The 15930-nt window shown below is 36.6% G+C and overlaps 1 protein-coding gene across 1 annotated transcript in view; it reads right to left on the bottom strand.

Annotated features, from left to right (window-relative positions):
- The window catches only part of LAMA2 (laminin subunit alpha 2), a 707066-nt gene that overhangs the window by 490645 nt on the left and 200491 nt on the right, over positions 1-15930 (bottom strand). Inside the window, exon 4 of the mRNA XM_070376649.1 lies at positions 4684-4926. Coding sequence (XP_070232750.1) covers positions 4684-4926 — 243 coding nt within the window. The remainder of the gene's footprint in view (positions 1-4683; positions 4927-15930) is intronic.

The raw sequence follows: 15930 nt of genomic DNA, 5'->3' as shown, positions 1-15930 counted from the left end.
AACAAACAATACTGAAGAAATAAGCAGAGATGCTGCTGCTAAGACTCAAGAGGCCATAAGGAAAGACTAAATAGCCTTCAGTGATAATATGGACAAAGGATAGTATTGAAGTTTGGATATAGATGCTGAAGTCAAAGCTATGATATCCTATAGTATATTGATGAGAATTCGCCCAAAGTATTGTTCGGCTCTAAAATGATGTCCTTTCCACCTGAAACACGATATACTGGAATGTTCTAAATGTTTTGGCACATGTCTCCAAAATTCTGCAGACAAATGACAATGTAATAAACATTAGACTCAACAGATCTGATGTTAGTCACAGAAGACTATTTTCTATTAACTTTATGTACCTATAACATAAACATTATTGCTTAGTGTGCTATAATTGATGTATGTTTATTTCTTAATGCCTTATTCACAGTGTGGTGAAGTCAAGTGAAAGTCTCTTGTCATGTCTGACTCTTTGCGACCCCAAGGACTATACAGTTCATGGAATTCTCCAGGCCAGAATACTGGATGGGTAGTCTTTCCCTTCTTCAGGAGATCTTCCCAACCCAGGTCTCCAAAGTCTTAAAAATACTCTGCTGTTATTTCTCTTATTCTCTGACTTAAATTCATATTTCAAGAGTATTTTCAAGATCTGGAAGCAAATGATCATTTGATGCTTAGTCAAGAACATACATTTCAAATCATGGTAAATATCTAGATAGTGTTGTCTAAAATAAAATCTTATCTAGAAAACAGTAAGACTAATAAACCAATAAAAAGGAAATAGGAAATGTGGATATAAAAATAAATAGGAATGATGAAATGAGGAAGTTGTTTCACCTCTGTGATATTTTTCCCCCAAACCCAGAAGCCCAGTATAATCATTAAAAAACATCAGGCAAACTAAAAATGAGTAATATGCTATCAAAAAATCTGACCAGTACTCTTAAAACTGATCAGGCTTGGGACTCTCTGGTGGTCCAGTGTCTACAACTCCATGCTCCCAATGCAGGGCACCTGGTTTTAATCCCTAGTCAGGGAACTAGACCCCACAGTCTACAATTTAGAGTTCACCTGCCGTACCTAAAGATTCCAGAGGCTACAGAGAAGACATAGTGCAGTCAAATAAATAAAAACATTACAACAAAGAGCAATTTCAAAAAGTGATCAAGGTCAAGGGAAACAAAAGAAGATTAAGACTGTCATGGATTAGAGGAGACTGAGACACAATGATGCAATAAATGCAATGTTCTATTCCAAACTGGATCCCAGGAGAGAAAAAAAATCATTAATGATAATCTGAATGAAATCTGAACAAATCTGTGGTTTAGGTAATAGAGTATCAATAATAATTGTAATTTATACTTTATAAATAATAATTTCTTAGTTTGACAAATGAATGTAGATTATGAAAGATATTATCCTTAGTGGGAGCTAGGTAAAAGGGACACAGGGATTCTCTGTCCTCTTCTTATATTTATGTACATTTAAGATAATAACAAGCCTACAATTCAAACCAAATAAAAATACCCTTCAATAATGGAGTGAATTCTGTTATATGTGTAAAGCATATTGGCAATAAATTTGCAATTGTCTTCAAAACTGTCACAGAGACAGTTGAATAAGTTGTTCTTAAAAGTCAACAGTAATGATTACTTTATAGTGAGTATCTAAAACACTAATACTAAGAAATTTTGTATGTTTCTCTGTACTCTGAGAATTCATCTTCCCAGCATGCTTCCTTTGACTCACCCAGAAGAACTTTACCACTTTCTGTAAACAATTCTGTTGTGGCATTTATACTATCATTTTGCATTTACTCATTTATATGTTTGTTTTTCTTACTTGAATGTCACTTCTCTGGGAAGTGTTGAATATAAGCACCTAATAATTAGATTTCAGATGGTACTTAAATGTGAATGCTTTTAAAACTAAAAATTAATGATACTAAGATTTATTTCACAATCACTTGTCTGGGAAATATTGGAGACAAGCATCCAAAAAATGTAAAATATTCCCAGTGCTATATTGTAGGTGATATCCGAAACTGTACTACTTTAGAACTGAAAGATGCCTTAGGATAATTTATATATCAAAATAATTCATATATTAAAGAAATTCAAACTCACAGATTAACTGACCTGTTCAATGTCCCATAAGAACTAGTAGCAGAAGCAGAACCCAGTCTTCTAATCCCATTCTTCTATATCACCATATCTCAGGATTAGAAATCTTTCTACTTTAATGGATACAGCATGTCAATATTTCTTCTAAATCATTTCTGAGTTTAGCAATTACCAAGGTTTTTAAAAAATCAACTTTAAGTCTTTATTAGAGTATGAAAGAAACACTAATGTAGGACTCAGGGGATCTGGATTCTTATCTCAACTTTGTCACCAGTTGATCTGGCGGTCTTGGGAGACCATCCCCTACCTTCACTGAACCTGTCCATTCCAAAAAGTACCATGTTTCACAGACTAAGATATAAAATAAAACAGATATTCCAGGAGAGGTCTGGATTTCATTTATATTTTTAAATACTATCAATCTACTTCAACTACTTTGAATTATTTTCCATTCCTCACCTCATTCACTTTCCAATGAGAGAGAAATAGACTTTAAAAAGCATGTCACAGAGACAGTTGAATAAGTTGTTCTTAAAAGTCAACAGTAATGATTACTTTATAGTGAGTATCTAAAACAGTGTAGCCAGTTAAACACAAACAAATAGAATATCTGTTCCACATTGGTAAGTTGACAAAGTCTAAAGAATGGAGAACCACCATCTATGTAGTGTTAGCATGCTTTGGGCTATGCATGCAACTTGTGTGTTACATATCTGGCTACATTTTATATTGTTAAACAAATTTCTGAATTGGCTCATTTTTTAAAGATAAATAATAGCTTTATAAATATTACATAATTATTAGTCCTGGGTAAATACTGGATCCAAGAAAAAAATCATACAAATTCAACTCAAATATATTCTCCTTGCCCTCCCTCCCTACTCCCATATTCTCAAGCCAGTCTGGCCAGTACTTGGATGCCTCTGGGCACAAAGCAGGTTGAATAGCTGTTTGACTCACTGCTTTTGACTCATTGTTTGGCAGATTGAGATCTCTGCTGAGAGCACCATTTGGAATTTTCTTCACCCAAAACTGATATTTTTGAACATGAAACTGAAATATAGTGAGACACTGGGAGACATTCATAGAATAATAGTGCCAAAAGAGAGTGCGATCAATATATGTCAAAAATCTAACTTACTCCCGGAAGTGTTCAAGGAAATAGTCTCAGATTGGTTGAGATGGGCATGATAGTGCATGAATATGGATTTTATGAAAATATAAATATAAAAAATGATACTAGCTTCAAGCATGTGAACTGGTGAGGAGAGAATATTAGCCATGAGTATAAACAGAAATGGACATAAGAAAGTAGAACAAATAGAGCTAGACTTTATATACTGAAGGGAGACTGATTAGGGAAATAAAACTAGGGATCCAAGAGTCACTAGGTCTAGGTTTGGGTATTTGAGAGGGGGCTACCACCACCACCCGGAGAAGGCAATGGCACCCCACTCCAGTACTCTTGCCTGGAAAATCCCATGGACGGAGGAGCCTGGTAGGCTGCAGTCCATGGGGTCGCTAAGAGTCAGACATGATTGAGTGACTTCCCTTTCACTTTTCACTTTCGTGCATTGGAGAAGGAAATGGCAACCCACTCCAGTGTTCTTGCCTGGAGAATCCCAGGGACAGGGGAGCCTGGTAGGCTTCCGTCTATGGGGTCACACAGAGTCGGACACGACTGAAGCGACTTAGCAGCAGCAGCAACCACCACCAGCACCACCACCACCAATCTCAATGGTTATCGTTATTATAACAGCAACAAAAATAGTTAATGCTTACAAAGCAATAGTACATAGGTTTGTCAGTACTATTATAATGTTTTAAACATTTTCATTTAATCTTGACAATCATAAGAAATAAGACTACTGTTATTGCTTCTGGTTTATGGGAGATGAAACGGAGGCACAGACAACTTAAGGCACTGATTCAAGATCACACAGTTGGTAAAGGTGAAGTTATGGTTTGAATCTGTGGCTGAAAACAATGAATCAATTTAAAATCTTAACCACAGGAAAAAAAGATGCTATGGAGAAGTTGAACAGATTTAAATTAAGCATATAATAAACAAAACTTGAACACAGGAAAGAAAGCCCACTGCAGCCCTATGCAGCAACAGTAGAAAAACACATAAAAACTAACAAAATTTCATTCTCTTTAGGTCTCTCATGTGAATTATGTCTTCCAGAATTTATCTCTTTTGTCCCTATCTTCAGACTTAGAGCACACACACAGATTTAAGGTTTCTTCTAAGGTCTCAATCCTTCAATAATTAGCAAGCCTCACTGTCAGAAAAGTTTCTTTAAAATTAATCACTGACTTTCCAACTTAAACCCATTTCCTCTCTCTGATCTTTATTGGACACACAAGATACATACTAGATGAAGGCAGTTAAAATTCTCATACCCTTCAGTCTTTTCTTTTTATTTAATAAGTTATTTTAAATGTACTTCTGCTAAATCCTATTTTAAAATCTCCCTGATATCAGTGACTGATATATTCAAGTCTTTCTGACAGGCCTATTTTGCCATCTTAAATGTATTGAGGGTGAATTTTCTCATCTTACCTCTCCATTTTCTAAGGGGTGTATCTTGGAATAAAACGAAGTGCAGATGACCTCATCATCTTTGGCATATGACGGTGGTCCAGTACGGGGATAAATGTTGTAGAGGGTTAGGCACTCTGTGTCCGTCACAGCATGATACTGCCAGGGCTTGTAAACAACATTATCCAGTGAGCGTTCCAAAATCCAGTTTCCAGGCCGAGGGGAGTTAGCTGCTTTCACAATCACATATGCAATCTGGAACACCTGGGGAAGTGTGACAACAACAACATGTAACTCTGAATTCCAACGTTTCTCACTGCTGCTGCTGCTGCTGCTGCTAAGTCGCTTCAGTCCTGTCCGAATCTGTGCGCCCCCACAGACGGCAGCCCACCAGGCTCCCCATCCCTGGGACTCTCCAGGCAAGAACACTGGAGAGGGTTGCCATTTCCTTCTCCAGGGCATGAAAGTAAAAAGTGAAAGTGAAGTCGCTCAGTCGTGTCCGACTCTTTGCAACCCCATGGACTGCATATCAAATATAAGGCCTAAGGCTATAATAATTTTATTTCGGATATTATTCCATAACCCTATTATATTCTCTGGACTTTCCAGGTGGCTCAGTGGTAATGAATCCACCTGCCAATGCAGAAGACACAGTTTGATCCCTGGGTCAGGAAGATTCCGTGGAGAAGGAAATGGCACCCCACTCCAGTATTCTTACCTGGGAAGTCCCATAGATAGAGGAGCCTGGCATGCTGTAGTCCATAGGTTCCCAAGAGTCGGAAACTACTTAGCAACTAAACAACAAGAAAATTGTATTCTCTATATTTTTACAGTTACATGTCCATATTTAATACCTTTTTACTAAAATGATATGTTCCATTTTGACACTCATGACTTTCAAAGAAATGGGTTAAAATCGGATTTTAGTTCTCCAACAACTCATTAACATCATTTCATCTACTTTTTGAAGTTCCATTGTAATCACAATCACTTACAGTATTTGGTACATACCAATTTACTCACATTACTCTATTGGAGATTATGAGTTAGAAATTCCATGTGTGAATAGTGCTTGATAGTTTAGAAAACAGTTACTTGTATCACCTAATCCTCAGACAAGTACCATTTAGATAGTGTTACTGTGGTACAGGAAAAAACGAAAAGAAAACATAGCACTTTGAAGGCACAGTCCTGTATTTAAATTGTGATCCCAACATTCATGCGATTTACTTCGTCAACTGTCACTCCCGTTTCTGTTAATTAGGGTCAATAATAAGAACACTAAGTATACAACTGAGAGACAGTTTAGACTAAATGAAATAATGTATGCAAAGTACCTAGCAAAGGACTTGGCTGTAAATACTCAGTAAGTGACAATTCTTCCACATTCCCTAATAGAAAATAATGGAGACAAAATTCTAGTATACTCAGCAGCTGTTTGAAACTGGAATAGAGTAAATGAAGGGTTTCTGTACCTCCTGTATAAGAGGTAAATATGTATTAAAGAAAAGGAAAATAAAGGCAGCAAGTTACTACAAGTCAACAGAGTGACCACTGAATGGAATATGGCAATCCTCTGCTTTCAAATCTATTTGAACACATACAAAATAAATATTCTAGATGTTTTGTGATGGTACATATGTGCATCTTTACCAATCCAATCCAAAAGTCCAAAAGAACAATGCATAAACATTACTGAGTGACATTTTTTGCGATGTCCTGGGTAGATAGATAAATACAAGGTAGTTTATATAGCCCCACCATCTATGAGTTAATAATATATTGCAATAATGAGATATATGAAAGGTACACTAGTAAAAAAGCAATAGTATATGTCTTTCCTGGGTCGGGATGATTCCCTGGAGAAAGAAATGGCAACCCACTCTAGTATTCTTGCCTGGAGAATTCCATGGACAGAGGAGCCTGGCAGGCTACATTCCATGGGATCACAAAGAGTCAGACACAACTGAGCAATTTGCTTTCAAGGTATAGTCCCACCATCTATGAGTTGATAATAAATTGCAATAATGAGATACATTAAAAGTATGCTAGTAAGAAAGCAATAGTATATGGTCTTTTTAGTACATTCAGTGAGATGGGGGAGTTTGCCAACCCTAAATTCTGGGTGACTGAGGTCACTGAAAAGATACAATGGAGGACAAACCTGTTAAAAGATGATTAATGGGTCTGTTTAGGGGGGAGATTGAAAGTAATGTTCTGAAAATATACCTTACCTGCTTCATAGTTTTGACATGAGAATTTCAGGAATACATGCACACTGTTTATGACAAACTCTAAGGGACTGAATTTAAAAATATGAAAAGTTGGTATTTAAGATGAAAGAGGTGACTCGGATGCTGGTCTTCTGAGACCCTTACTAGAACATGAGCATTTTTATCTGTGTGCACTGAGGGGAAAATCATGAGCCATTTAATGAGCAAAAGTAGGGATACCATTTGCTTCTTAGGCACACTTAAGGAAATACTGGTAGTTAAAATACTGAAATACTTCTGTACTTGGTAAATAACTGCTGTCCAAGCCTCCCAAATGCCTTCACTTTCCAAAGAACATCTGGGTAACCTAGGGATTGCAAGGAACAGCCAAGATACCTTCTCTGATTAGTCTGGGTTTTGACCATATCTATTTTATCACTCCGTATGGGAAATATTATGAATTTTTATTTTCAAAGGTATACAGATAACTATAGACAGACATGTATATATATGTATGAATTTGTAATTACTGGAATACACTTAGACATTTTGGAGAAGGGCAGACATGGACATATTTAAGATGTGACCTATGAGGTTTGGGGATAAGGAGTCAAGGAGAAAAAAAGAGCTTTAAAATTCTACTATCCTGCTATACTAATTGCATTAACATAAATGTCTCAGTTTTTAATAAAATTATTTTTAAAGTAAGGAAATATTTTTAAAAATAAATATCAAAGGAAGGACAAGAGTGGGAGTAAGATGGAACATACTCTATCAATCATGTGCCCGCATGCGTGCTCAGACCCTCAGCCATGTCTGACTCTTTGCAAGCCCGTGGGCTGTAACCCACCAGGCTCCTCTGTCCATGGGATTTCCCAGGTGAGAATACTGAAGCAGGTTGTCATTTCCTCATCCAGGGAATCTTCCCACCCAGACCCAGGGATGGAACTCCTGTCTCCTGCATTGCAGGCAGCTTCTTTGCCACTGTACCAGCTGGGAAGCCCCCAGTACAGGTTATGTGGGCAGAAAAGAGATGTACAGAAGCCAACCAAACATAATCTAGAGTATTTGCTATTTCTGCATTTTTAGGTGCTATTCAATAGGGATTATTTCTCTTAGACACTCTGTATTCAATACATACACATGGAACCTCTTTAAAATAAATTCACTAAAAGACAAACCCTACTGAGTAATCTGATAGAACACAGAAAGGTAGTTATTTCTATGAAAATCTGATACACTTTGCTCCTAATTTCTGCTAATTCTAAATTATTCATGACAAAAATCTGTAAACTGGTAAAGAATATAAATAACTAAATTGTGAGCTCCTAAAGGGCAGAGGTGCTATAATCTTTAGTAAAATTCTTTTGAAATAATGTATATTTTATATTTATTAGTTTTTTAAAATTTTATTTTATTTTTAAACTTTACAATATTGTATTAGTTTTGCCAAATATCGAAATGAATCCGCCACAGGTATACCTGTGTTCCCCTTCCTGAACCCTCCTCCCTCCTCCCTCCCCATACCCTCCCTCTGGGTCATCCCAGTGCACCAGCCCCAAGCATCCAGTATCGTGCATCGAACCTGGACTGGCAACTCGTTTCATACATGATATTATACATGTTTCAATGCTATTCTCCCAAATCTCCCCACCCTCTTCCCCTCCCACAGAGTTCATAAGACTGATCTATACATCAGTGTCTCTTTTGCTGTCTCGTACACAGGGTTATTGTTACCATCTTTCTAAATTCCATATATATGCGTTAGTATACTATATTGGTGTTTTTCTTACTGGCTTACTTCACTCTGTATAATAGGTTCTAGTTTCATCCATCTCATTAGAACTGATTCAAATGTATTCTTTTTAATGGCTGAATAATACTTCATTTTATTAGTTTTAATTGAATAATCAAAACAGTTATATGTTTCCATATGACTTCTTACTAGATTAATACTATTCTTTCTGTTTGTTAGAACTTGAATTCCAGTAAACCAGCATATTTTGTCACTTGCAGGAACTAAGACATACATTTCTTGCATGTTCATTCAATTAATATCTCTATGAGTTGAGAAAATTTCTTAAACTATTTTACCCTCTGTTCCATAGTGTATCTTTTTCAAAGTAAGAACCATGGAAGAGATAATAAAGTACTATGTACTCTTTGGAAAAAAGAATCTCTATAAATGTTTTAAATTAGCAAATTTCCATCCAGAAAAAGAAAAAGTGCACAGTTTTTTTTTAGTGGAAAACCAAAAGAGAAATATCAAAGCATAATTACAGATTGCAGGTACAAATAAGAAAAATAAAGATACACTGATGTATGGATAAAGAACTTTGTTTAGAAACAACTCAGCAAGCAAATATAGGAAAAGGCCAAATTGTCTTGGAGCTACAACATGGATTTATGACTTCAGAGCTTCTGTGTTGGCTCTAAAAAAGAAGTTGTACTAGAAACCGCACAGACTCTTTCTATAATTCAATATAACAGCCAGCATTAAGTGACATGGAAAAGCAGTCATTGCCTTCAAGAATATTAAAGTCACCTCATTTCAAAATAATATCCTTCTTTCATTTATTTTCTATGGATTCTTTCACATTTCATGCAAAATTAATTAAATTAGTTGGCATGTAGTATTCTGAATAAACTTTTTAAAATCTGGTAGACAGCATTATTGAAAAACACAATGAATAGAAGTATTCTTTGACTGTGTCAGAAAAAGACTGTAAAAATTCTAACTGTATTTCTAAGTATGCCAAATTTTTAATGATTTCAACAGAATAGTTCTCTAGTGTACCTATGTTACTTTAATTAATTCTGCCTTGTGTTTTCAGCATAAAGACTCTTCAAAATCACTAGTTATAAAATCTTATTTCCAGGTGGAAAAAAAACAGTCTGTATGAGATGCAGCAAGGCAAGCAAATACCTTATGATAAGCATAAAAATACTAAGACGGCTAGGCTTCTAGGAATCATAGATCTCAATACACTATATCCAATTTTTTTGTTGTAGGAGGGTACTTTTTACATATTGGTGGCTAAAAAATTCCAAATAACTTTTGAAATAAGGCCAAATGTTTGACAGTTTACAGTAACATAGAGAACTTTCTATTTCACATTTCATTTGTGCATCACATAATATCATGAAATCACAATCATATGTCACGAATGTAGCATTAAATTAGATGTTCCTGAAGGCGATGGCACCCCACTCCAGTACTCTTGCCTGGAAAATCCATGGACGGAGGAGCCTGGTAGGCTGCAGTTCATGGGTCGCTAAGAGTCAGACACGACTGAGCGACTTCACTTTCACTTTTCACTTTCATGCATTGAAGAAGGAAATGGCAACCCACTCCAGTGTTCTTGCCTGGAGAATCCCAGGGATGGGGGAGCCTGGTGGGCTGCCGTCTATGGGGTCGCACAGAGTCAGACACGACTAAGCAACTTTTTCACTTTCACTCTCTGTGGAAGATGGTACTTCATCTTTCTCACAGAACTTAACCTGAATTACTCTCTTCCATTTCTATTTCCTAATTTGTCAAGAGAAAAACACATGGCCATCTAACTTCTGCCACTGATAAGCTCCACCTTTATCCCTCTAATGCTGTCTCTCTGTGAACTCCCTATAGCAAATAGCTGTCCACATAACAAAACTGCTTAATTGTGAAAGAGGCTCTGCAATATTCTAATGCCTGCTCTTGCCAGTGTTATGAATTTAAACATTTCCACAAACTCGATGCCATCTCTAAAATGTTTTGGACACTTCTGTGTATTATTAATTCTAGCATTATGTACGTCAGATACTCATTCATTTATACAGGTATGTTGGTGTTCAGAAAGCAATGAGAACTATACAATATCGAACCAAAAAGGATCCTTGGAATCAAGAGTTTCAAGCTTTGTACCCACTAGAATAATCTGGAAAGCTTTACAGAAACACACACACGTCTCTGTGTTTGAGTTGATAGTTCATATAATTAGCTGATCTTTCAACTGAGACCTAAAAGAAAGATAAGTAAATTAAAAAAATAATAATAACAACAAAGAGGATGAAGTAGGTTCATTATTTTTTTCTGGAAGGTCCATAGGAGTCAGCTGTAGAGGGAGAGCAGAGATCATGGCCTAAAGTACTGAGAGTGGCTGTTGCCCTGGGTCAAGACCAGCAGAAACTCACGAAAGCAGGTCTGGCCAGAAGCAGGGGTGAGAAGTGGGGCTGAATGCAGGAAATTCATCTAAAGTCTGAGTTTAATAGAGGCTTCACTCAAAGACCCACCCTACCAAAACACGTGTAACCAAATTCTTTTGTTGTTGTTTAGCTTCTAAGTCCTGTCCAACTCTTTGTAACCCCATGGACTATAGACTGCCAGACTCCTCTGTCCATGGGGTTTCCCAGGGAAGAATACTGGAATGGGGTGCCTTTTCCTTCTCCAGGGATCAAACCTGTGTCTCCTGCATTGGCAGAGCAACCAGGGAAGCCCTAACCAAATTCTTGTGTGTGTGTGGGGGTGTGCATGCTTAATCATGTTTGACTCTCTGTGACCCCACCAGGCTCCGATTTCTATGAAATTTTCCAGGCAAGAAAACTGGAGTGAGTTGCTATTTCTTACTTCAAGGGATCTTCCCAACCCAGGGATAGAACCCTTGTCTCCTATGTATTTTGCATTGGTGGGCACATTCTTTACCATTGTGCCATCTGGGAAGCTTAACCAAATTTTTACTTCCCAGCAAAAATTTCTAAGCAATCACAGGAAACAAGTGGCTCACTATAATCTTAAAAATTACCTGAAGAAATCACTATACAGATTTTGAAAATACTATTATGGACCTATTGGATCAAGGTTAAACAATAGATGTGAGAGTTGGACTATAAAGAAAGCTGAGCACCGAAGAATTGATGCTTTTGAACTGTGGTGTTGGAGAAGAATCTTGAGAGTCCCTTAGACTGCAAGGGGATCCAACCATTCCATCCTAAAGGAAATCAGTCCTGAATATTCATTGGAATGCTGAAGCTGAAACTCCAATACTTTAGCCACCTGATGTGAAGAACTGACTCATTTGAAAAGACCCTGATGCTGGGAAAGATTGAAGGCAGGAGGAGAAGGGGACGACAGAGGATGAGATGGTTGGATGGCATCACCTACTTAATGGACATGAGTTTGAGTAAACTCCGGGAGTTGGTAATGCACAGGGAGGCCTTGCGTATTGCAGTCCATGGGGTCGCAAGGAGTTGGACATGACTGAACGAATGAACTGAAATAAACAATAGAAGATTTTAAGTGATGCTTTAAGTTTAAAACTTAAAGCAATTAACCTACAAATGACTTCAATTATTACTTTTTGGGTGAGTTTTATGTCCCTTGAAAATTTACACTTACTTCAATAAACCTAGGATTGGTGGGGAGTCCATATGGGATAACCCCCTTGTCTGCCTGTCCCTTCAAATTTACTGACAATAATTTCAAAGACTGAAATGATTTGTAATTGTCACTCAGTTGTAATGTACAGGGCAATTACATTTCCCCTCTCCTCAGTGTACACTACAGTTGCTGAGTGTGAATTTAATGAGTTGTAGGTAAGCAAATGTGCCATTTCACCTCAGGGTAAGTGGCTCCTCTGTTTTCAGAGAAACAAAAATACTTTGCCCTCAATTAAAACAGACTTTTTTATACTCACATTAAGCTCATATAAAGTTTATACATATGAAAATGAATTACTCTATCATTATCTAATTTCTAAGAAATAATAATCTAACTGGATGACTAAAGATAATCTTCTGAAGATAAAATGTTCATTTGCTGAATTTGTTTTTTGAGAAGAGTTTTAATCAATGCCTAACTATCCATGGGAAACTATTTGAAGGACAGTTCCACTTCATTATGTAATAAAGAAAATCTCAACCTCTCGTTCTCAAAAATAACATGAGTTACTTTTCAGCTCTAAGTTAATATACAAATCTAAATCAATACAATTTTTATTATTAGTCCCTAGAACTGGATAAGTTTATTGTAAAGCTGATTTGAAAAATTTAACAAGTAAGAATAGCCAAGAGAACCTAAGAAGAAAGAGCAATGGATGCAGGAATATATTATTAAATGAAAAAAAATCAACCTGTAGAAAACTCAATTATACAGGATGTTGCAGTTTACTAAAAGGACCTTTTTTGAAATGATGAATCTGTGATGACCACTAACTGTCAAAATGACCACTAACGTTTCCAAAAGAGAGACACCTGGATATTTTCTGCAATGTAATGGAAGGATACAGCACCATCTATAAAGTAATTTGCCAAAAATGTGAACCCAAATCAGAGTGAGTCTCTACATTTAACTATCAGTTTACAGGAAATAAGGTATCTAAGGACCATGAAAACAGCACCACAGGGATACAATTAACAAAATTCAGGATGTGAGAATCTTTACTACCCAAACAGTATGGCTTCTTCAAAAAATAAATTGCAAGACAATAAAAAATAATGAGGTTATAGATTAAGAGACCTTAAGAGAGATATCAAATAAATGCAGTATGTGACTTCAGGTACATCCTGATTCAATCAACTGTTTAAAGCTTGAGAGGCAAATGTGATGTATTTTAATACTGACTGAATATTTGTTAGTATTAAAGAAGAATAATAGTATTTTTAGGTATGACAATGATTTTGTTTACTAAAGAGCTGTAAAGTTCAGTGATATATACTGAATTATAGAGGATGTAATATGCATGGGATTTGCTTCCAAATAAGGTGGCTCGGACGGTAAAGAGACTGCCTACAATGCTGGAGACCCGGGTTCTATCCCTGGGTCGGGAAGATCCCCTGGAGAAGGAAATGGCAACCCACTCCAGTACTCTTGCCTGGAAAATCCCATGGACAGAGGAGCCTGTTAGGCTACAGTCCATGGGGTCACAAAGAGTCAGAAATGACTGGGCGACTTCACTTCACTCACTTAATCTGGTGAGTGGGATGGGGTATGGATAAACGCAGAATTGAAACAGGAAGGGCCATGATTTAATTTTTACAGGTGGGTATCAGTTATGTGGGTCTAGAGTATTCTACTCTATACTTCTGTGTATGTTGGGAAATTATCATAATCAGAGCTTTTAAAAAGATTACTAATACATTTCATTTTAATAAACAAATGACTCTCTTACATAATGATTTTACACTATTGGTAATTCAGTGCTTGCTCTTAAAAAGCAAATATTTGTTTGTAACAGTAAAATAGGTTTACTGTCTTGATAAATGATTAATTCTGATTCATACTGCAACTACATTGCATCCAGAGCTTAAGAAATGTATCTTAATTCTTTCAAATTAATTATCAAGTCTAAAGGGCATTGCTGGCCCCAAATTTTAGTCCTGTCTTAGAAAACCAGGAACACGAATAAATAGAATCCAAATTGCAATGAGCAAGGTCCTCCCTCGGCTTATTAATGCATTTAGTGCTCCATGCTTCATTAAGTTGCTATCATTTTTAACAATGTCAGCTGCAGGTAAAACTCAGACAAGCGTTTTCCTTCTCTTCAGCACTGCCCTTGACATCTATTCTCTCCTCACATATTTCTCTCTCATCTGAAACAATCCATGGTTTCAAAAGATTGACCTGCCTCCTGTGAACAAGTCATTGGCACAGCATGGCTTTCACACCAGCCACTGGTAAAAGAGCAGGTAGGCTGAGTCCCCCATAGAACATGACAGTCCTTTCAATGAAGCCATCACAGAACACAATATTGGTGTGAATCACAGACAATCAGAAATGTGACAGTTTAAAGCCTCCCTTCTAAAAATTATTCACCCTGGAGAAATACCCAGCATTGCCTTTGTTTTTGTGCTTCTATAGTTACCAGGGTAAGAAGAACCTAGCCTTCTTCAATTTATGACAGTGCAGACATGAATGAATCACTCTAGTTCAAAGCATTTGGGGAATAATAGCAAAGATTTGTAGTAATGAGAGGAGTTGGACATATAATGTTAACAGCAGAGAATAACAAATCAAAGACAGATGAAACTTTCTGATCTTGGCTCATGAATTCTTTCAACAGATCAGAGTCACTTAACACTTATTCAATTTTAGCTATTACAAATGAAAGAGCATCAGCTATTTTCATGCTTATATACTGCCCAGCTTCCTTGTCCTTCTCTAGGGACTTTCGTAAGAGTAGTCTGTAACCTCCACTGTTTATCACCTTAGCACCTCTTCTCTATTTAACCCTCTACAGCGCATGCACCACTCAACACCCTACTTGAATTATTTTCAAAAGAGTTACCTGGTGAGAAAATACATGTTTTGTTTCTCCAACCTCATCTTCTTTGAAATCTCTATAGCCTTTGACTATACTGCTCTCCCCCATCTGAAATTCCCTTTATCTTTGGAAAAATGATATTTATTTGTAATTCAGGGATTTTTTTAAAAAAAGAAAAACATGTTTTCCTAAGATGACATTTTTCCCAAAATGGAAAGTAAACAATAGGAGAGGAGAGCAAGAAGACAAAATAATATTCAGAAGAGAGCACTGTGGGGGGTGTGCCTGCTGTGGGTTATTTTCATTTGAATTTATTTCATTAAGCTGTATCCCAGTATTCTATATCCTAATAATCTTTTCTTGGGAAAAGTAGCATTATATTTAGTGCCTTGCTTTCGCCAAGCACTTCAGCCTGCACAAGTTTGTCTCTGCTAACAAGATTTCTATCAGACAGGTAGGAACTGATTAGAAATTGAAATGAGAGAGTTAATGCTAATTTGTGTAGTACAAAGAATAATGACCCCTCAACAATGTCTATATCTTAATCCTTGGAACCTTTGTATACATTATATGTCAAAGGGACTTTTGTAGATATGATTTAGTTAAAGACCTTGAGATGTAATGATAATTCTGAATTGTATAAGTGAGCCCAAAATTATCACAAGGATCCTTAAAAATAAATGAGGGAAGTGAAAGAGGTGGGCAGAGTGATGGAACATGGCCCCATCCCATTTCTGGTTTTGAAGACGAAGGAAGGGAACACAAGCCAAGGAATACAGGCAATCTTCAGAAGTTGGAAAAATCAAGGACATGAATTT

This window comes from Bos mutus, chromosome 9 (assembly GCF_027580195.1).
Source record: "Bos mutus isolate GX-2022 chromosome 9, NWIPB_WYAK_1.1, whole genome shotgun sequence".
Taxonomy (NCBI): domain Eukaryota; kingdom Metazoa; phylum Chordata; class Mammalia; order Artiodactyla; family Bovidae; genus Bos; species Bos mutus.
Note: the sequence above shows the minus strand (reverse complement) of the source record. Positions and strands in the feature narration are given on the sequence as shown.